This window comes from Gopherus evgoodei, chromosome 1 (assembly GCF_007399415.2).
Source record: "Gopherus evgoodei ecotype Sinaloan lineage chromosome 1, rGopEvg1_v1.p, whole genome shotgun sequence".
Taxonomy (NCBI): Eukaryota; Metazoa; Chordata; order Testudines; family Testudinidae; genus Gopherus; species Gopherus evgoodei.
The window spans coordinates 264,081,805-264,103,500 of record NC_044322.1 but is presented as its reverse complement, the minus strand read 5'-3'; the positions used below and the strand labels follow the sequence as shown (position 1 = coordinate 264,103,500).

At 42.1% G+C, this 21,696-nt stretch overlaps 1 protein-coding gene across 2 annotated transcripts in view; it reads left to right on the top strand.

The window, feature by feature from the left end:
- Positions 1 to 21,696, top strand: part of SLC41A2 (solute carrier family 41 member 2) — a 101,963-nt gene that overhangs the window by 13,228 nt on the left and 67,039 nt on the right. The window contains exons 2-5 of one of the 2 annotated variants that reach the window (XM_030544737.1): positions 726 to 1,482; positions 9,606 to 9,713; positions 13,213 to 13,284; positions 18,291 to 18,435. In XM_030544737.1, the coding sequence (XP_030400597.1) occupies positions 922 to 1,482; positions 9,606 to 9,713; positions 13,213 to 13,284; positions 18,291 to 18,435 (886 nt within the window). In that variant the 5' untranslated portion in view covers positions 726 to 921. The remainder of the gene's footprint in view (positions 1 to 725; positions 1,483 to 9,605; positions 9,714 to 13,212; positions 13,285 to 18,290; positions 18,436 to 21,696) is intronic. The other variant, XM_030544745.1, reaches the window with a different exon arrangement.

Genomic DNA, 21,696 nt, shown 5'->3' with positions numbered 1-21,696 from the left:
GCAGTGTGAGTACCACTGAAAATCAGTTTGCCATAGGTTGCCTTCCCCTGATTTAGAGGTTTATCCTTGTAGTGCTCCTAACTTCTTCCTTCTCATTAGAGGCCATATGTGGGAGGGAGGCACATGGAGTCACATGTCCCACCAGATTTTTTGCTAGGGTGAGAGTTGGGCTGAGTGCAGCTGAGGGGGACATGCTCAGGAAAGGCACCTGCACCTAGTGCTCCCACTGAACCCCTCTGTGAGGGACCCAGAGCAGGGAAGTGAGATGGGGCTGGCAGTACAGCTCTGCCAGAGGGAGTGTGGGGGAGCCCTTGAGTCCCATCCCTTCCTCTCCTGCAGCCACAGTTATCTGCTCGGTAGAAGGTGTCCAGAGCCCACTCTGGCCCACGCCTGCAGTGGAGAAGTGGGGAAGGAGCTGTGAGGGGAGTAGGGGCCAAGTGGTGCTGGCTTGGACTAGGTGTGGGAGGTGCAGGGGGAGTGGGAAAGTGGCCAGAGGTGATGCACGGGGCAGTCACGTGCCCCCCCCCCGCTCTCACCATCAAGAGTTATGAGTCATCTCTGCTTCTCAGCCTATGAAGGGCCAAGTTGGATTCAAATTCCTTCATGTCACAGCATACAGTAGCAACATGAGCATGTAGGCTATGATATTTCTTTTCTATTTGTTTTAATAATTATAATAGATACATACACACAATCAAACTACTGAAATATGTTTTTTTTTCCAGATCCAAACTCCGTTGTGGAATTGCTCAAGATCTAAGATCCATGAAAAGAACATTTTCTACATAACAGAGTGACCATTTTGATTTATTTGATTTTAAAATCATTAATTGTGTGGCTGTTGTTGACTCATCTGCTGTGTTTCTTCACTTAAGTTTAAAGAACAGAGTGATCTTCCCCGTAATATTTTTTGTAAACACTATGACTAACTGTAAAGGAAGATCTACCACTACCAAAATAAATGGAAATGGTAAAGCTTATGATGGAGAAAGTTTTGTAAATTGGACTATAAATCTAAATACAGTTCAGTCTGACAAGTTTCTGAACCTGCTGTTGAGTATGGTTCCAGTTATTTACCACAAAAAGCAGGAAGAGCAACATAAAAAAGTGAATGGTGTCTGGCAAGATGGATTGCAACACACAGGACACAATTTTGATGTTAGATTGGATCAACACATGGAGTATCATCACTTCTCAGAACCAGCTTTTCATGGTAGTAATGGACACAGTCCATCTAGCTGTAGTCCAAAGTATGATGACTTTGCCAGTTATAATTATTGTGATGGGATGGACACGTCAGAAACAGATGCCATCTTGCAGGATGACAACTTGTCTAGTGATGGTGATGAAGATGCCATTGTGGAAAGGAGGAGAAAGCAACCAAAGGAGTCCAGTAGTATTATGGCATTACAAATACTTGTACCATTTTTGTTAGCAGGATTTGGAACTGTTTCTGCTGGTATGGTTTTGGATATTGTGCAGGTTGGTATTCACTTTACATGTTTTTTGTTAGATAATCGAATAAATTTTTGTAATACATTGTAGTGTGGCAGTACATACTGCTTTGTTTTGTAGTCACTGACATTCAGCCAATTCTGAGTAGGAAGAAAGTAATACACTGTTACAAATGTTTAACAGCTCTTGTGCTTTAATAGGAAGTGATAGAAACTTGAAATTTGCCAGGGGTATGCTCACTATGTCACAGCTGTCTGGTGACAACCTATTTTTTATTATTATTTTTATTGTATTGCAATAACGCCTACGAGTCCTAGTCGTGGGTCAGGATCTTATTATGCAAGGTGCTGTACAAATACAGATATTGGTTAAATCATAAAGGTTTTAAAAATTACTTAATGCACTTGTGACAAGCAGGAGTCAGACACCCCAAGGGAAGAACAGGAGGTCTGAACCCAAAATAAGCAACTGAATCAATTGGTTGCATACAATGTTGTGTGTACAAATATGTCAAGTCATGTCATAGTGTGTGGTGTTCTGAACTTGGTGGTCATTGTGAGATATGTATACACACTGTGCTTTTTTATGTATGTAGAAAATTGTGCTCATAATTTGTGCTGCAACATTCAGCTCCACCTCACAACAAGGCACTGGTCAACTAGGCAGGGAGGGGTTGCCTCTCTAACCGGAGGAGACTGTCTCAAAGCACATAACATTTTAAAACCCAAGAAAAGACAGATGATGGTCCATAGAATTTCTCCACTTTAAATAACCATGAGTAGGTTGACCACACGTCCAGTTTTGGTCAGGACTGTCCCTCTTTTAAGTCCTGTCCCGGCCGTCCTGACTTTTTTGGTAAAAGTGTGCATTTGTCCCACTTACTCTTGCCAAAAAAGTTTGTCCCATTTTTTTTGCCAAAAAGGTGGGGTGTGCTCCCCAAGTGGGGCACAGAGGAATGTGCATGTGGGCAAGTGGCAATACTAGCCGTGCAGGGCAGGGAGAAACAGGGCTCCGGCAAGCAGCGATGCCAGCCGTGCGGTGGGGAGTCAGGGTTTGGGAGAGCAGCGACACCAGCTGTGCAGGGGGCAGGCAGGGTTTGGGCAATCAGAGACGCCAGCCCCACATGGGGAGTAGTCTGGGCTCAGACGAGAGCTCTGTGCATGGGGGAGGCAGGGCTCAGGCCAGAGACTCAGATCAGCTCCATGCATGTGGAAGAGAGGGGGCAGGGCATGAGCCAGCCCCATGTGCCAGGGGAGAAGGAGATGCTGGGAACAGGCCAGTCCTCCTCACAGAGGGGGAAATGGAGCAGGGCTCGGGCGAGTGGATTGGGCCAGCCTTGTGGCGAATCTTCGTGTCCTTTTGGAAAATATGGTCACTCTAACCATGAGTCACCATGCCGGAAGAGAGGAGAGGGAAGAAAAAAACAAGGGAGAAAGTCCTTTTTAAAAGGATTCTTCAAACAAAAGTCTTCATCCAAAAGGTAGGGGCAGTCTTGAAGGCTGAGGGTTGTTTGTGAATGCTGGCGTGTGACAGAGTGGAAGCAAGGGTTATCTGAATATTGCAGCATGGATTATGAGCAGAGTTTTTATATACATAAAGTCATAAGCACAGAATGTATACATATCTCATCATGATCACCAAGTTCAGAACATCATAAACTTTCATAAAAGACATTACTTGACATATACACAATAACATTGTATACAACCAGGTGATTCAATTGTATATTCTTTGGGGCTCAGACTTCCTGTTCTCCTGTTAAGAGTGTGATTGTCCACATGGGCATTGGTTCAAAATTCTCTTGGTATTGATGCTGAGTGGAAGTTCTCATTCAGTATTTGAATGCTCAGTGTTCCCATGGGCTCTGTATGTAGCATGGTAGCAAAGTTGAGCAGAAATTTCTCACTTTACCCTAGCTTTCTTGTATGACCCACATCAATATCACAGAATATCCGGGACCTAAGGAGGTCATCTAGTCCAACCCCCTGCTTAAAGCAGGGCCAATCTCCAGGCAGGTTTTTGTCCCAGATCCCTAAATGGCCCCCGCAAGGATTGAACTCACAGCCCTGGGTTTAGCAGGCCAGTGCTCAAACCACTGAGCTATCCCTCCCCCCAATGAGATCCTGTGCACATTTATGTGGCATATGATCTGTGAGGATATATATGGTATGTAGAGGTGAGTATTAAAGCCCTGCTTCATTTCATACAATCTATAAAGGTATATATGGAATGATCCAGGGTTCCTTCCAGGGCTCTTTAGAGCAATGGTTCTCAACCATGGGTACGCGTACCCCTGGGGGTACATAGAGGTCTTCCAGAGGGTACATCAACTCATCTAAATATTTGGCAAATTTTACAACAGGCTACACCAAAAGCACTAGCAAAGTCAGTACAAACTAGAATTTCATACTGCCAAAATGAGGAAGTAAGCAGTTTTTCAGTAATAATTAAGGCTATGTTTTAGGCACAGGTATTTTTAGTAAAAGTCATGGACAGATCATGGGCAATAAACAAAAATTCATGGACCATGACTTGTCCATGATTTGTTCTATATACCTGACTAAATCTTGGGTGCTCTGGGGGAGGAGGCGGCCCGGGGGCACCACGGGTGCTCTGGCGGAGGGGCGGCCCGGGGGTGCCACGGGTGCTCTGGGGTAGGGGGTGGCCCATGGGTGTTGCGGGTCTGGGGAGGAGTGGGAGTCGGGGGGTAGCCCGAGACCGCCACAGCTGCTGGAGTAGAGAGGCTGTGGTGCATGGCCTGGGACCCCCGCTGCTGCTGGGGGTGGGATTTGGTGGGGCAGGCAGGCTCCCTACGTGAGGGTGCTCTGGGGGAGGGGCGGCCCGGGGGTGCCACGGGTGCTCTGGGGAAGCGGGTGGCCCATGGGCGTTGCGGGTCTGGGGAGGAGTGGGAGTCGGGGGGTAGCCCGAGACCGCCGCAGCTGCTGGAGTAGAGAGGCTGTGGTGCATGGCCTGGGACCCCCGCTGCTGCTGGGGGTGGGATTTGGTGGGGCAGGCAGGCTCCCTACCTGGCTCTGTGCAGCTCCCTGTAAGCGATGACATGTCTCTTGGCTCCTAGGCAGAGGTGTGGCTGGGAGGCTCTGCATGCTGCCATCACTCCAAGGCCAGCTTCGCAACTCTCATTGCCCAGGAACTGTGGCCAATGGGAATTGCAGGGGCGGCGCCTGTGGCAGCACACAGAGCCGCTTGGCCATACCTCCGCCTAGGAGCCAAGGGACACATCGCCACTTCCAGTGTGCCCCCTGAGGTCAGTGCTGACCGGAGCCCTCACCCTCTCCCGTGCCCCAACCCCCGCTCCAGCCCTGAGCCCCCTCCCACACACAAACTCCAGCTGCTGCTGGGGAAGCAGGGCGCGGTGGCCCGAGACTGCCCTAGCAGTGGCTGGTGCGACTGCCCAGGGTTTTCCTGAGCTGCTCAGGCAGCCCCCTGGGCCAGCCCCCTGGCTGCTGTAGAAGTCATGGAGGTCCCAGAATGTCACGGAATCCATGACTTCTGTGACCTCTGTGAGAGACTCGCAGCTTTAGTAATAGTGGCTGTGACACTTGTGTATTGTTGTCTGATTTTGTAAGCAAGTAGTTTTTAAGTGAGGTGAAACTTGGGGTGCGCAAAACAAATCAGACTCCTGAAAGGGGTACAGTAGTCTGGAGAGGTTGAGAACCACTGCTTTAGAGTATTTGCAGTATGTGGAGGTGAGTGTACAGTTCTTAAGTAATCTGTTATTGCGTGCCTCTATCAAAACTGCACACTAACTTTAATAGTATAGACAGGGCTGAAGATGACATCTCTAGTACTCTGCCCTGCGATGGAATTATGTCAGGATTCACCAAGGCTGGATCCCACTGGTTTGAGGAAAGAGCCCCAACTGAAAGTGGGTGTTCAGACTAAGATAAAATAGACTGTCTCTCAGTTTTGAAAGCTGAATTTCCACATAGCTTCAGGCTCCTAATCTGAAGTATTCTTGTAACTGATGATTACTGAAATAGATGAAGGTTGTAAGACTTGAATCTTTGGTCTTGGCTACACTGGCACTTTACAGCGCTGCAACTTTCTCGCTCAGGGGAGTGAAAAAACAACCCTCTGAGCGAAGCAAGTTACAGCGCTGCAAAGCACCAGTGTAAACACTGCCCCAGCGCTGGGAGCGCGGCTCCCAGTGCTGTAAGCTAATCCCCATGGAGAGGCAGCGCTATATGGCTGCAAGTGTAGCCATACCCTTAGTTTTGCACTTGAGTTGAAGATGTCATCAGCAGCACTTCAGTGGAATTATAGTCATGTGATTCACAGCTAACTGTTTATGCAATGTTTCTTTGTACAGTAATGTTTGAAAAAATTCACTGGAAGCTAAAACCTAAGAAAGAACTAGCTCAGTGCCTTGCATTTTCCTTCTTCCTTGAGGGCTGTTTTGTTTTATTTTCTGTCGAGTTGCTTAGTGATAGAGTTTCAGAAATTCTGTATAAATAAAAATTTAACCACTTCCTTTTCTTTGCAATTAGAGTTCACAGAAATCTGTTTTAACAGATATGAATCCACTGAATTCCTTACCTCCCAGGGAAAAATATAGGTTTATTTGTATTTAAAACTAAGTATTATTTGAGAATCCAGAAAGTGCACACAATGACAAAGAAAAGGATACTATGTTGTTCACGGTCTCAAAAATTAGAGCAAATAAAGCTGAGAATCAAAAGTTCAGTCAGGATGTAATTGCACTAAAGAAAACGACCATCTTGTAAACCAGTAAAAGGAAACCAAAACTGGTATGCAAATACTATTGCTTCCTTATACTGTGTCACTGCAATATGTAGTTTAAACTCAGTCAAGTCATTTTTTAAGTACCGGTACCTTAAAATTTGACAGAGAACACATTTTCAAAGCAAAATTTAAACCAGAAAAAAAGACTACATTTTCTTTAAACTCAGATTTCTACAATGCCTTCCTTAAGATTAAACCCCTGATCTTGTAAAGATTTGAACATGTACATAATTCCATGCACCTATGTAGTCTTAGTGTTGTCTAAACACAAAAGTAGCCTCAATTTAATTAAAATTGTTTTTTTAAATCCATTTAGTTAAATTGGTACAAAGCCCTCTATGGACACACATAAATGAGTTTACAACTGGTTTATGTTGATTTAGCTCAAATAAGTATGTGAACTGGTTTAAAATACATGGATTTAAAAACCAAATGTAGTTAAACTGGTACAACTTCCTTGTGCAGACAAGGCCCAAGAATACTCATTTGCATAAAATTATGCACACAGCTCGAGTCTTTGTCAGGCTGGAATCTGAGTGACTTAAAAGGATGTCATCAACTGAAAATTATGCTTCAGTCTGAATATTATACTTATTGTTATGAGCCATACCTAAGATTACTATAGTTGACAGAGATTAGAGGATAACTTTTTTTCAGTTGTATACTTGGTGCATTTAATGGCACTTTCTACTTCATGAGGTTCACAATTTCTCTTGCTTTGTGCTTTTACACAGCAACTGGGGGGAGATTTTTTTTTTTTTTAAATAAGAACATATGATTGTAAAATTGATAGTGATACTCAAGGGCAGGTATGGTACCTGATACTACTTTTAACTCATTACAAAAAAATGTACTGGATTTCAGGTTGATAATATCCCTTTCATCCATTATTGTAGTAACTTCTATCCCAAGCTTTAATTTGCAGCTACTTTTTAAATAGAAATAGATTAAATCTTGTATTAGTTTCTAATGGTAACTTTGACTCACCAGCAGTGTTATTGAAAATGCACCTGGAAATGACATACTATTAAAAAAACCCTCAAGATATATGCAAAAAGAATGTAAAAATGAACACAAAGAAGAGGACAGACAGAACGTTCTAACTACCTCAGTTCAATCTTTTATTTTTAAAAAAATTGAGAGGATAATGCATCAATGCCAGCTGTATCAATTTAGGAGCTTAATGTAGTTTTTATAGGTAAGGTATAAAATGATTGAGTTTTTTCTCTCATGCTTTAACTGGCTCTGTTTTGCCAAGAAGTAACCTGAGTAAAGAATGTTATTTGTTCAACTCCCTTTCTGAGTAAGTGGCTTTTTTTTAAATACGGGTTGTCTTAGCTCTCAGGGCCTCGTTACCTATCCACTGTTCGCTTAGGGTGAGATTTGTGTGGCCCTTCCTTTTATATCCACGAAAGGATTTTGCCCTTAAAGTTCAGGGAAGTAATTGTACCTCTCTATCTTTGTGATAACAATACATACCTTTTCACATTTCCTGGGTCAGATATTTAATCATAATACTGTATTATTCTGTCAGCATTGTGTCAGCTTATATAATGGCAACAAAATGGTGAAAAACTAAACAGGTAATAGTGGTCAGATTAAAAAAAATACTTTTAGAACTGCAATGTGACTTCAGACATGAGTATGTATCCCCTGTTGAAGTCAGTGAGAATTATACGTGTTAAAGTGACTGAGTAGGACACATTCATTAGCACAGGGGTGGGCAAACTTTTTGGCCCAAGGGCCACATCTGGGTATGGAAATTGTATGGTGGACTATGAATGCTCATGAAATTGGGGGTTGGGGTTCGGGAGGGAGTGAGGGCTCCAGCTGGGGGTGTGGCTCTGGAGTGGGGCCAGAAATGAGGAGTTCAAGGTGTGGGAGGGGGCTCCAGGCTGGGGAAGGGGTTTGGGGTGCAGGGGGGTGAGGGCTCTAGCTGGGGGAAGGGCTCTGGGGTGGGGTTGGAGGTGCAGGAGGGTGCTCTAGGCTGGGACCAAGGGGTTCAGAGGACAGGAGGGGGATCAGGGCTAGGGCTGGGGGTTGGGGTGGGGAGGGGTCGGGGTACAGGCTCCAGGCAGTTCTTACCTCAAGCAGCTCCCAGAAGCAGCGGCATGTTCCCCCTCCAGCTCCTATGTGGAGGCACAGCCAGGCGGCTTGGCAAACTTACTGGTCCACCGGCACCGCCCCTGCAGCTCCCATTGTCCATGGTTCCTGGCCAACAGGAGCTACGGGGGCAGTGCTTGGGGTGGGGGCAGTGTGCAGAGCCCGTGGCTGCCCGTATGGATAAGAACTGGACAGGGGACATGCTGCTGCTTCTGGGAGCCGAGCAGAGCCACAGTATGCCTGGAGCGGGGCAAGCCTTGGACCTCACTCTCAAGTGGGAGCTCGAGGGCCAGATTAAAACGTCCGACGGGCCGGATGCGGCCCCTGGGCCATAGTTTGCCCACCCTTGCATTAGCATCTCCTTTGGGTATATTTGTAAATCTTAACACTCATGAGTAAAGTTACTTAAATTGTTGAATGACCTCAGTTTATTTTATTTTGCACATCCCATCATATCTTTAATTTGATGATCTCAAAAAGCTTTGCAAACATTAATTCATCAACCCTCACAACACTCTTTAAAGGAGATTGATATTTTTCAGATGAGTTAAGTGACATTCCCAACATTATACAGTATGTCAGTGTCAGAGCCAGAAATAGAATGTAGGCTCCCAACCTCCTTCTGTAATCACTAGATACACTTCACTGAAAAATCAGCTTTGCCTTTCCCTGACTATATTAAGGCAACTCAGAATTGATAAAGGGAGACAGACCTTGATATTTTGTTTTATTATTTATTTTTATTTTTTTATGTTGTTGTTATCATCTCAATGCCTTTCATTAAAAGATCTTGATTGGCTTTCAGACACTAACTGAATTACTGTTTGGCCAACTTAAGTTTTTACACCCTTAATCGTACTATAAGTGTGATGCATGCTTTAATGACAAGATGCAGCGAGGAACCCAGATTTGTCACATCCAAAAAACAGTAGCAAAGAACCCTCAACATCATAAAAGAAAGCTGGTTCTGTACTCATGCAGAGAAAAGAGTATCATCACCTGAACTGCCAATACTTATCCTAAGTTTTTAGTAGAGGTCTCTTATCCCAAGTACTAACCTAGGAAAAATTTCCAAAGGGCTGTTGACTTTCCATGAGACTTAGGTGCCTAGGTGCCTGTCATTTTTGAAAATGGGAGTTAGATACTTTGTAAACTTTACTCCTGGTGTTCTGAAATCTGTTGAGATCAGAATACTATACTACCCTTAAAACAGTGTTGTAGAATGTGAAGGGATCCTTTTTTTTTTAAACTACTTTTTTTTTCTTTACCTGTATTTTAAATAGCATTGGGAAGTGTTCAGAAATGTTACTGAAGTTTTTATCTTGGTTCCTGCACTGCTTGGTCTCAAAGGTAATTTGGAAATGACCTTGGCATCTAGACTATCAACTGCAGTAAGTAATCTTTTTCTCCCCCCACCTTCTCACATGTCTTGTAATATAAAAAGACAAAATTAATTTTCTGGAATAGAACCTGGCTTAGTTTATTTACCTGTTGCAGGAGGTCCCCATAGCAAGGACAGGAAAAAGTATGTTACTCTTCCAAACTCCATCCACAAAATAATCTCTACCATGTGAGTCACCAAAATGAGAGACTGCTCACAGATTGAGTAGTGTTCCAGATATGATCATGCATGCTCTGTGTTCTACTGGGATCCTTGACTTTGGTTCTCTGTTGGTGGAGTTTGAATATGCCAGTAGGTTCTCACAGGCTTCATGGGGGAGGAGGGAAAAATGTGTTGGTATCTCCTAAACACCACCCATTAGTGGTATCAAAACAATACATCACTCAAAGTAAATTATGCAGATCTATGATCCTCTCTCTCTTCTTATGTGAAGAATGAAATAGTTAACAATGTCAACATTTAAAGTATCATTGGGCATCTGAATGATCACTTCACTGAGATGTATGGGACAGTTCACACCTCTAAGAGCAATTTGTTGCAGGCTTTCCATAGACTTACCAAGTCCTCTCTGCATTGGTTACACTCAGTTTATATTATGGAAGGTTTCTTCACAGCCATAATAGCTAGAGACTGATATTATAAAAAAATGAAAGCTGAGATTCTGGAGAACTAGATAGGAGCTTCAGAAAGGTACCTGAATGTTGTTCCTTGGCATACTGACCCAATCCAAGCTCTGGCTGGCAAAGTATAGTCATTTAGGAGACTGATTCAGAGAAGTGCTGAGAATCCAAAATTCAATTTGAAGTCAAAGAAGGTGACTTAGGATATGTCTACACACGGGGGGGGGGGGGAACAAAAACAAAAAACCTTGTAGCAGCCAGTCTCAGATCCTCAGAATCTCAGGGCTCACATTGCAGGCTAAGCAGTCCAATCCAAGCCAAAACATCTGCACTGCTATTTTTAGCCCTACAGCAGGAGCCTGAGTAGGTTGATCTGGGCTCCTCACCATGGGTCTTTTTTGCTGTGTAGACGTACCCTTAGTGGAATCCTTCCACTACCTCTCGATAATTTGAAAACACACATAAAACCCCCAAACAGACTGAAACAGGAGACTTTTTTAAAGCATATTATTTCTAGTCCTCTCTAAAATCTGAGTAGATTTTACCTCCACTTCATCACTTGGCAGTATCCAGGCTAACTGGATCTAAGGCCATGTCTACACTAAAACTTTTGCTGGCATAGCTCTGTCAGTCGGGTGTAGATGAAGTGTGACTTGTGAATGACATAGCTATGCTGGCAGTAGCCCCTAGGGTTTTCCCAGTGTAGTTTATTCCATCAAATCACTCTCCTCCTCCTCTCCCCAATGAATAAGCTGTATCAGTAAAGGTGCAGTTTTGCTAGTATAAGGTGTTCCCACACTAAGAACTCTTTTTCAGCATAGTGTACTGGTACAGCCATACTGGTAAAGTGTAGACCTGGACTAAATATAGCTAGGGGTCTGCATCAGAACAGAAGATTCTATGGAAAACACCTATATTAATTAAAACTGCTATAGGATGTTAATGTCCACTCAGGCAAACCTTGGTGTTTAAGGACTCCTCCTACTAAAGAAACTCCTCATGTTTTACCCATAACTCATTATACAGCTGGTTTAGCAGATGTGTTTGTTAAGAATGCCAGTAAGAATAATTGAGAGCTCTACTTCTCTATAGGATTATTTATCATGTTTATTGAGTGTACTTTGAACACTAACATATTTACTTTATATTGTAGGTTGTGATAAAGTACCTTATAATTAACTTTGAGTGAGTTTAGCTGGGTGTTCCCTCTGACCTGCAACATTCCTTCTAAACCAAAAGCAGCAAGAGCAGAATAGAAAAGAAACAGCAGTAAGAACCAACTTAAACATTCAACTGGGAAAACCAAACAGCAGGGCTTTAATTAATTTATTTATAAAGTGATATTTTATCCCATGTATATAAATTAATGAACTTCAAAACAAAGTTCAAGCAGCATAGTATCTTTGCTAGAAAACATGACCTTCTGGCCAGTTTGCTCAAAAGCCTTTTAAAATGTCCTCAGACAGTGTTCACTGATTGCATGAGTCTCCACATTTTGTGTTAGTTTTGCTCTCACCAAAAAAATAAATATTAAAGAAATATGAAATACATTGTGGAAGATCTTGTATGAAGGGATTTGTTGTTGTTGTTGTTTTTAAAAAACAAGTTTCATTTGAAATATATTAGATATTCTCAAGTCCCAGCCTCAGAACTGGATTGTGAAATTATTTACAGCAATGTAGTTGCATTGGTGTAAATCCAGAACTGGAAGGCCAAATTCTGCTCTCAGTTATAGAACCTGATTTTGTAAACACTCGCACATATATTTGCATTCATTTAGGTAGTTCTGTTGAAGGGAAGTTGCGTGCATAAATGTTTACATTATGAGGCCCATGGAGTGTAAGCTCTTAGGGGTATTTTAGACTGACTTTGTCCTTAAACATTAAACACTGACAAGTTTTTTTTTCTGCCAACTGATCTGATAGGTGGTGTATTTGGATGTGTTAGTGGAAATTAAGTAGCATTCACAATGCAATTGGCTAAAAAGTGTGTGAGAAACACTTAATTGGCAAGACTTTTTTGTTCATCATCAAACCCCGTCAGTTTAGGGTAGTTTTGTAGATGCTATTTTAACTGAACAGTAGCCGCATCACTATATGGCTAATTTTTTAATTTTTTTAAAATAGCTGAATTTAAGCATTAATCCTCCTGAAAAACTTTTCAGGTAAAGTATTGTTCATGTCTTATCAATATCTTATTAGCAGCTGTGTTCAGTGAAATTATGCAGGTATGTTATTGACTTGTATTAATCTAAAGAATGGGTACTACTGCAACCTTTTTCTAGTATGACAGCTGAATGATCATACACATCGTATGATAGAGGGGATATGATAGAGGTCTATAAAATCATGACTGGTGTGGAGAAAGTAAATAAGAGTTATTTACTCCTTCTTATAACACACGAACTAGGGGTCCCAAATGAAATTAATAGGCATCAGGTTTAAAACAGACAAAAGGAAGTATTTCTTCACACAGCGCACAGTCAGCCTGTGGAACTCCTTGCCAGAGCATGTTGTGAAGGACAAGAATATAACAGGGTTCAAAAAAGAGCTAGATAAGTTCATGGATGATAGGACCATCAATGCCTACTAGCCAGAATGGGCAGGAATGGTGTCCCTAGCCTCTGTTTGCCAGAAGCTGGGAATGGGAATGGATCACTAGATGATTACCTGTCCTATTCATTCCTTCTGGGGCACCTGGCACTGCCCACTGTCAGAAGACAGGATATTGGGCTAGATAGACCTTTGGTCTGACCCAGTATGGCTGTTCTTATGTTCTTACCTTTACTTTACTGCTAACCTTAAAGTTAATAAATGGTACCATAAATTTAAATCTAATGTGTAAAATTCACTTTTCTCATTTTGAAAGGTAAATGTTGGGAAAATGGATTCTCCCATTGAGAAGTGGAACCTCATAATTGGCAATTTGGCCTTAAAACAGGTAAGTACAACTTACTCATTTTGGCATACTCTCACAAGAACAGTTACTTGAAGTGCCCAGCACAATTTTTGATGCTAACAATAGAAAAATAGTCAAAGGATACAACACTGCAACACTCAATCAGTTCAGAGTTAACTTACTTCACTTTAATTTCTAATTTCTTATGGTAGTATATAGTCAGTTTCTAAAGTAGTACAGACTTGCAGCAGAAATAGAGCAGTTTTATCAATAAAAGATACAATACAGGTAACATCCCTGTACATATTCCCATCCTGCCTTTTCAAATATATCTCATCTCTTTTTTTGAAAGAGACTATTTCTAGGGATGATTTAAAAATAGTTCCATCACCAGTGAAGTCCATTTAATCTTGACTTCTCAAATGCTTTTTATACTGTACTTTCACAGGTTATAATATTTAAATAACTGTGAATTGGCTGTTAGACAATAAATAGTATTAAAGTGACTAACATTTGAGGAGATAACTGCCTTTAAATCCAAAACAGCTGCTCCTTAACTAGATTTTGAATAACTGCTTCATAGTTATACATTATAGTTAAATACATACAGTGCTAAGAAGGTGTATAAAATACCCATGTTTTGACTCATTTATTTAAGTATTAGATGTAGTCTCTCATTTGCCTTCGGACATAGCTTTGTTGTTTGTCTTTTTAAGCTTCTGAGAAGCCCCCAATTTTTTTTTGTTATTACTAGGGCTATCGATTAATCACAGTTAATTTATGCAATTAACTCAAAAAAATTAATCATAACTAAAAACATTAATCACACTTCATCGCAGTTTTTATTGCACTGTTAAACAATAGAATACTAATTGAAATGTATTAAATATTTTTGGATGTTTTTCTACATTTTTAAATATATTGATTTCAATTACAACACAGTGTACAGAGTTGACAGTAGGAAAGAATCCTGTGGCACCTTATAGACTAACAGACGTTTTGGAGCATGAGCTTTCGTGGGTGAATACTCACTTCGTGAGATGCATGTAGTGGAAATTTCCAGGGGCAGGTATATATATGCAGGCAAGCTAGAGATAATGAGGTAGTTCAATCAGGGAGGATGAGGCCCTGTTCTAGCAGTTGAGTGTGAAAACCAAGGGAGGAGAAACTGGTTTTGTAATTGGCAAGCCATTCACAGTCTTTGTTTAATCCTGAGCTGATGGTGTTAGATTTGCAGATGAACTGAAGCTCAGCAGTTTCTCTTTGAAGTCTGGTCCTGAAGTTTTTTTGCTTCAGGATGGCCACCTTAAGGTCTGCTATAGTGTGGCCAGGGAGGTTGAAGTGTTCTCCTACAGGTTTTTGTATATTGCCATTCCTAATATCTGATTTGTGTCCGTTTATCCTTTTCCGTAGCGACTGTCCAGTTTGGCCGCCACAGTTTGTCAGCCACACCATCACCGGTTCATTCACCTGCACGTCCACCAATGTAATATATGCCATCATATGCCAGCGATGCCCCTCTGCTATGTACATCGGCCAAACTGGACAGTTGCTACGGAAAAGGATAAACGGACACAAATCAGATATTAGGAATGGCAATATACAAAAACATGTAGGAGAACAGTTCAACCTCCCTGGCCACACTCTAGCAGACCTTAATGTGGCCATCCTGCAGCAAAAAAACTTCAGGACCAGACTTCAAAGAGAAACTTCTGAGCTTCAGTTCATCTGCAAATCTGACACCATCAGCTCAGGATTATACAAAGACTGTGAATGGCTTGCCAGTTACAAAACCAGTTTCTCCTCCCTTGGTTTTCACACCTCAACTGCTAGAACAGGGCCTCATCCTCCCTGATTGAACTACCTCATTATCTCTAGCTTGCCTGCATATATATACCTGCCCCTGGAAATTTCCACTACATGCATGTGATGAAGTGGGTATTCACCCACGAAAGCTCATGCTCCAAAACGTCTGTTAGTCTATAAGGTGCCACAGGATTCTTTGCTGCTTTTACAGATCTAGACTAACACGGCTACCCCTCTGAGAGTTAACAGTGCTCACTTTATATTACTATTTTTTTATTATAGATATTTGTACTGTAAAAATGGCAAACAAAAGAAATAGTATTTTTCAATTCACCTCATACACGTACTATAGTGCAATCTTTTTATCGTGTAAGTGCAACCTACGAATGTAGACTTTGTTACATAACTGCACTCAAAAACAAAACAATGTAAAACTTTAGCACGTACAAGTCCACTCAGTCCTACTTCTTGTTCAGACAAACAAGTCTGTTTACATTTATGGGAGATAATGCTTCCTATTTCTTATTTACAATGTCACCTGAAAGTGAGAAGAGGCATTTGCATGGCACTTTTATATCTGCCATTGCAAAGTATTTTCATGCCAGTTATGCTAAACACTCGTATGCCCCTTCATACTTTGGCCACCATTCCAGAGGACATGCTTCCTTCTGATGATGCTCATTAAAAAAATAATGCATTAATTAAATTTGTGACTGAGCTCTCTGAGGGAGAATTGTATGTCTCCTAACTCGCATTCTGCCATATATTTCGTGTTATAGCAGTCTCGGATGATGACCCAGCCCATGTGTAAGCGCAGGCGTTGCCGGGGCTCGACCCTCCCGGATGAGGAGGGGAGCCACACTGGCCTCGACCTGTCATCTGAGGGTCTAGGTCCTTGGAACTGTAGCCCACCGTCCGGGTGGCTCGGTCCCTGGGAATAGAACCGGGTGGCGGCACAGTCAAAAGGGGGCCCGGCCCTTGGTTCGGGCGGGGCACCAACACACAGTTATCTCGGCTCCAGCCCTCTTGGTTCGGGGATGGGCTGGCAAGGGTGCGGGTTGCTCAGGCGCTTTAGGACAGGACCGAGCAGTGGCACAGTCAAAGGGGGCCCAGCCTTTGGTTCGGGCAGGGCACCAACACACAGTTATCTCAGCTCCGGCCCTCTTGGTTCAGGGACGGGCTGGCAAGGGTGCGGGTCACTCGGGCCCTTTGGGACAGGGCCGAGCAGTGACACAGTCAAAGGGGGCCCAGCCCTTGGTTCGGGCGGGCACCAACACACAGTTATCTCAATGTAGCTGGTCTCTTCAGGCCGGGGGGGGGGAAGAGGGGGATTCTGCCACCCGTGGACGGGTGGCAGGGGGAACGCAGGCCCACCCATTCCACTGCGTTCCAGCCCGGGGCCCTAGAACCGGTGATCACCACTGCAGGTGGTCAGTGGGGATCCTGACCGCAACACACTGCCATGAGTATCGGGAAATCTGCAGCCTGACTCGGGTCGGCTGCCCCTGGGCTACTTCCAGTATCCCCTTCCGAGCCTACCTGGTTCGTGGGACCAGCTTCGGGGACGTCCCACCACGGAGGCTCCTCACGGCCAGGGCTGGGTGGCAAGTCTGGCAGCTCCTCCGGGAAGTCCGGCCAGGCAGTTCCCCGTTATAGCGAGCGCAGGGAAGCTCTGGCAGCTCCTCATTATAGCGAGCGTAGGGAGGCCCCGGCCAGTCTGGACACAGGCCTGCGGCCTCAGCAGCTTCCCAGTCAGGAGCTCCCGCTGACAGGTCTGCTCCTGACGGTGGCTGGGGCTCAACTGAGGGCTGAGGGCCGGCTTTTATCCTTCTGGGTCGCCGCTTGACCCTTTGAGGGGTGGGGCTTCCGCTTAGTGGCCCCGCCCCTATGGGTGAGTGACGGGGCTCGACCCTCCCGGATGAGGAGGGGAGCCACACCGCGTCGTTACACCATGTTGTTCATTTTAAGAATATTTTCACTGTAGATTTCACAGAACACAAAGAAGTTACCAATGTGAGATTTCTAAAGGTAGCTACCTCACTCAGCCCATGGTTTAAGAATCTGAAGCGCCTTCCAAAATCTGAGAGGGACTAAATGTAGAGCATGCTTTCAAAATTCTTAAAAGAGCAACACTCCGATGTGGAAACTACAGCACCAAAACCACGGAAAAAGAAAATCAACCTTCTGCTGGTGGAATCTGACACAGATGATGAAAATGAACTTGCTTCGATCTGCACTGCTTTGGATGGTTATCGACCAGAACCCGTTATCAGCATGGATACTTGTCCTTTGGAGTGGTGGTTGAAGTATAAAGGAACATATGAATGTTCCATATGAATGCCTGTTCTCACTTTCAGTTGATACTGTGAACAAGAAGTGGGCAGCATTATCTCCTGAAAATGTAAACAAACTTGTTTGTCTGAGTGACTGGCTGAACAAGAAGTAAGACAATGGACTTGTAGGCTCTAAAATTTTACATTGTTTTATTTTTGAATGCAGTTTTTTTGTACATAATTCTATATTTGTAAGTTCAACTTTCATGATAAAGAGATTGCACTACAGTACTTTCATTACGTGAATTGAAAAATACTATTTTCTTTTTTACAGTGCAAATATTTGTAATAAAAATAATGTGAAGTGAGTACTGTACACTTTTTGTATTCTGTATCGTAATTGAAATCAATATACACCTCTACCCCGTTATAACGCCACCCAATATAACACAAATTCGGATATAACACAGTAAAGCAGCGCTCCAGGCGAGTGGGGCTGCGCACTCCGGCGGATCAAATCAGGTTCGATATAATGCGGTTTCACCTATAACTCGGTAAGATCTTTTGGCTCCCAAGGACAGTGTTATATCGAGATAGAGGTGTATTTGAAAATGTAAAGAACGTCCAAAAATATTTAAATAAATGTTTATTCTTGTAATTGCTTGACAGGTCTAGTTATTACTTTCATCATATTTGATGCGTTGAATCATTGTTAAAGCCTTTCTTATTGAAGAAGAGTGAACAGTTCTTCCTTCAGACTCCATAAATCCTGCTTCTTAATCATCCAAGGAGATCACAGTTGAGCTATACAAATTCTCCCTTTCCATAGGGACTGAGCGTACTTCCTCTGATGCCTCTCAAACGTGAGATATGAGAGACAGGGAATGGTATTAATTGGTTTATGTCTAACAATTATTTTAAGTTGATGATGTTTTCTGATATTAATGAACTCTTGTTTTACTCTCCTAGGTCCAGGCAACAGTAGTTGGTTTTCTAGCAGCAGTGGCAGCAGTCACACTGGGCTGGATTCCAGAGGGCAAATATCGCCTTGATCATTCAATCCTATTGTGTTCTAGCAGTGTAGCAACTGCCTTCATAGCATCTCTTCTGCAGGGTAAAAATATATTTGTAATGTTCTACAGTGACTGTTTTACAGTAAATATGAAATGTGCATCTGTGTCACGTTACTTAAGATATAAATCCCAGTAGAGTACAATCTGTCTGAAGCAGACAAATGGCAGTTGAATGCCCTTTGCACCTTTCATGCTAAAAATTAAAATCACAGTAATGAAATTGGATCACAAAAAGAACCTAGGCATATATTTTCCTGAATATCTCTTTTCCAAAATGTTTAATTCGTGGGGAAACAGCTGTGTTGAAATTTGCTTCCTCTGTTTATTATTGCTAAACTGGTTTTAAATTATGACCACAATTCTGGCCCACTGCTTTATTATACTTGCCCTTAGATTGCCATATTATTTGAAGGAGTTTTAAATAAAACCTTACATCATATTCAGTCACCCACCTAGCACTTATGCCGTTTATAGAATCTCTTCGTGAAACCATGTTTAAGTTTGAAAAAGTATGGTGCTAATTGTGTCCACAGCAAAAGAAATATTTTAAAAACCAAATCCTAGTGGGCTTGAAGACAGACAGTGTGATGTGATATGTTATCCAATCACATGGCACTCCAGTCATGATTCTCTGTGAACCAAAAGATGTTGGTTTTAGATTCTAAGTTCTTAACAACGCACACTGAGGTGGGTTTCAAGTAAAATGTCAAGACTGGAGCAGCTTTCTTAGACTTATATGCCACCTACAACACTGTATGGAGAAACAGCCTTTTCCTGAAAGCCAATACAATTATCCCATGCATTGTGCCAATAATGTTCTTCAGAGAAGTTCTGATCAATCATAGATTTCATGTTTTCTTGGGTGACCCATTCAGTAGACCACACACTCTCTATAATAGCCCACTACAGTGATCAGTCTTAGCGCTGATCCTGTTTAATATGTACCTTCCCCAAACATCATCACAGAAATTTGTCTGTGCTGAGGACATTGCTTTAACTACATAGGCACAAGATTTATCTGTCAAAGAACAAATCCTAAATAAGGACCTGAATACCAGGAAAGAATATTCATGGCTAAAACCAGACCCCACCAAGACTGTTGTGCCAGCACTTCATCTAAATAATCAAAAGGCCAGGGTGGAACTGCATGTGGACTTCTGTGGCCAGCAGATAAATGATACCATCCTGAAATATCTTGGTGTGACATTTGACTGAAGCCTCACATGCATCTAGCACCTGAAAATATTCATGACAAAATAAAGATGTATGTAAATCTCATTAAGAAACTGGCAGGAATGACCTGGGAAGCTGTTGCAAAAACCCTATGGATCTCTTCACTCGCCCCTATTTATTCTACCACAGAATACTGCTCAACCATGTGGATAAATAGCTTTCATGCTTCACTTGTTGACTTTCAGCACTGCACTCGCAATATTATGGCACAGTAAAATCGACACCACAACTGTGGCTACCAGTAGTGGGCTACGTCCACCCCCCATGTTTTTTTGCGATGTGAGAATCCTTCAAAAATTGTATCATATTCAAGGGAGCAAGGATCTTCCAGTATATGAAGTCTTAAATAACATACCAAGATTTTGACTCAAATCCAGAAAATCCTTATTTGGCTTGCAATGCAAGAGCTTAAAGATTCAGACTGAAGTTCAATTGCAAGCAAGGTGGAAGGATGCCAAAATCCCAATCAAATGTCTCATCAAGGACCCAACCAGAGAGAACCCAGTGGCTTTTCATTCCAACAGAAAATATGGCCCGCTTTGAACCATAGTTGCATATCACAAAGGAGATGGGCCTACCTCTTTCATAAATGGGAACTGAGACACAATCCTACTTATGACTGTGGAACAGGGTGGATAAAAATCAATGATATAAAAAAAATAAAAAATTGGATTTCTTTTATTTAAATTGTATTTTTTTATTTACATCAGATTTTTTTGATAAAATGCTTTTTGAGGGAAAAAACCTATCTAAAGATAGCTCAAAGATATCTCATCATGGAATAGGGATTATAAATCCTTTTTCTGTAGTAGGAGACAATATATTCATGTAATGTTTAAGAAAAGTTTTGTAAATGAGTTCATGGATTAGGGACCCAATTTTATGGAGTTCCAAGGCCTTCTGTATAGATTATTTAGGTTAATCTTTCTATCTCCTCAATGGGACTCAGTGCACAGTCTAGAAGATACCATCAGAGATGCTTAGTTTTGCAGTTCTCAAACTGTGGATTTGTGTCTCCAGAGATAACAACATGCTTGTTAACAGCAAAAATGTTTCTAAATAAATAATATACAGAGATGAGAAATAACAAACCTCAACCCTATTGTCCCTCTACACAGAGTCAATCCCTTACTTCTCTCTAAAGTGCAAAGTTTCAAAAAGTTCAATGAATAGAAGATTGTTGGGGCAGAATAGATCTGGACAAGGAGAAGAAGTCTGGAGATAAATGTGAGAAGGGAGGAACAGGCAGTAGAAACAAAAATGAAATTGTTTGAGCAGCATATTCCAGAAGTCTTGAGGTCTTTCTGAGTGTAGCCTTCATTGATTTGAGATCTACCATACCATTCCGTCACTAGAAGGGAAAACCTATAATGGCAGCAGGCCGTAAAATAGACTCAGCTTGGGAATATTTTAATGAAGTTCCTCTACCTGTGGGTAAGACAGGCATGCATGCAAAATGCAAACAGTGCAACAAAGAAATACAAGGCCTGATTGATTGCCCAAATGAAACAACATCATGAGAAGTGTTCCTTCTCAGGAGGAAGCTGCATTGAAGATGATGAAAGGAACATGTCTGAACATGCAGGATCTTCACGTTGGTAAACTTTTTTATTTCATACTTCTCTCTTAAGGACTGCCTGTCTTCCTCCTGGACTATTCTTGAATTTGCATATTTGAGCAAAAAATATAGTTGTTTTAGATCATTTTAGATGCAGTTGTGATAAAAAATAAATAGCTGAAATAGGCAGATCTTCCTGTTACAATTTCACCTTTTAAGTAGTAGAGTGTCAGTGAATGCACTGAGTAATACTAAATGAGCAGTATGGTAATAATAATTAAATAACTGCATTGACTTATTTTGTTTAGGAGAATCCATCCTCAACATACAGGATTCTGAAGACTATCCACTTTCAAGATCACCATCATTTTCTATAGTTTCAGAGTTATCTGCCAATGATAGTGTTTCAGTCACATCATGTATGTCACATAGCCACAGTATATCACCTGCAGCAAAAATAAAAAAAAAATCTCCATCATCCAGAAACAACCATAGATAAATTTGTGATAAG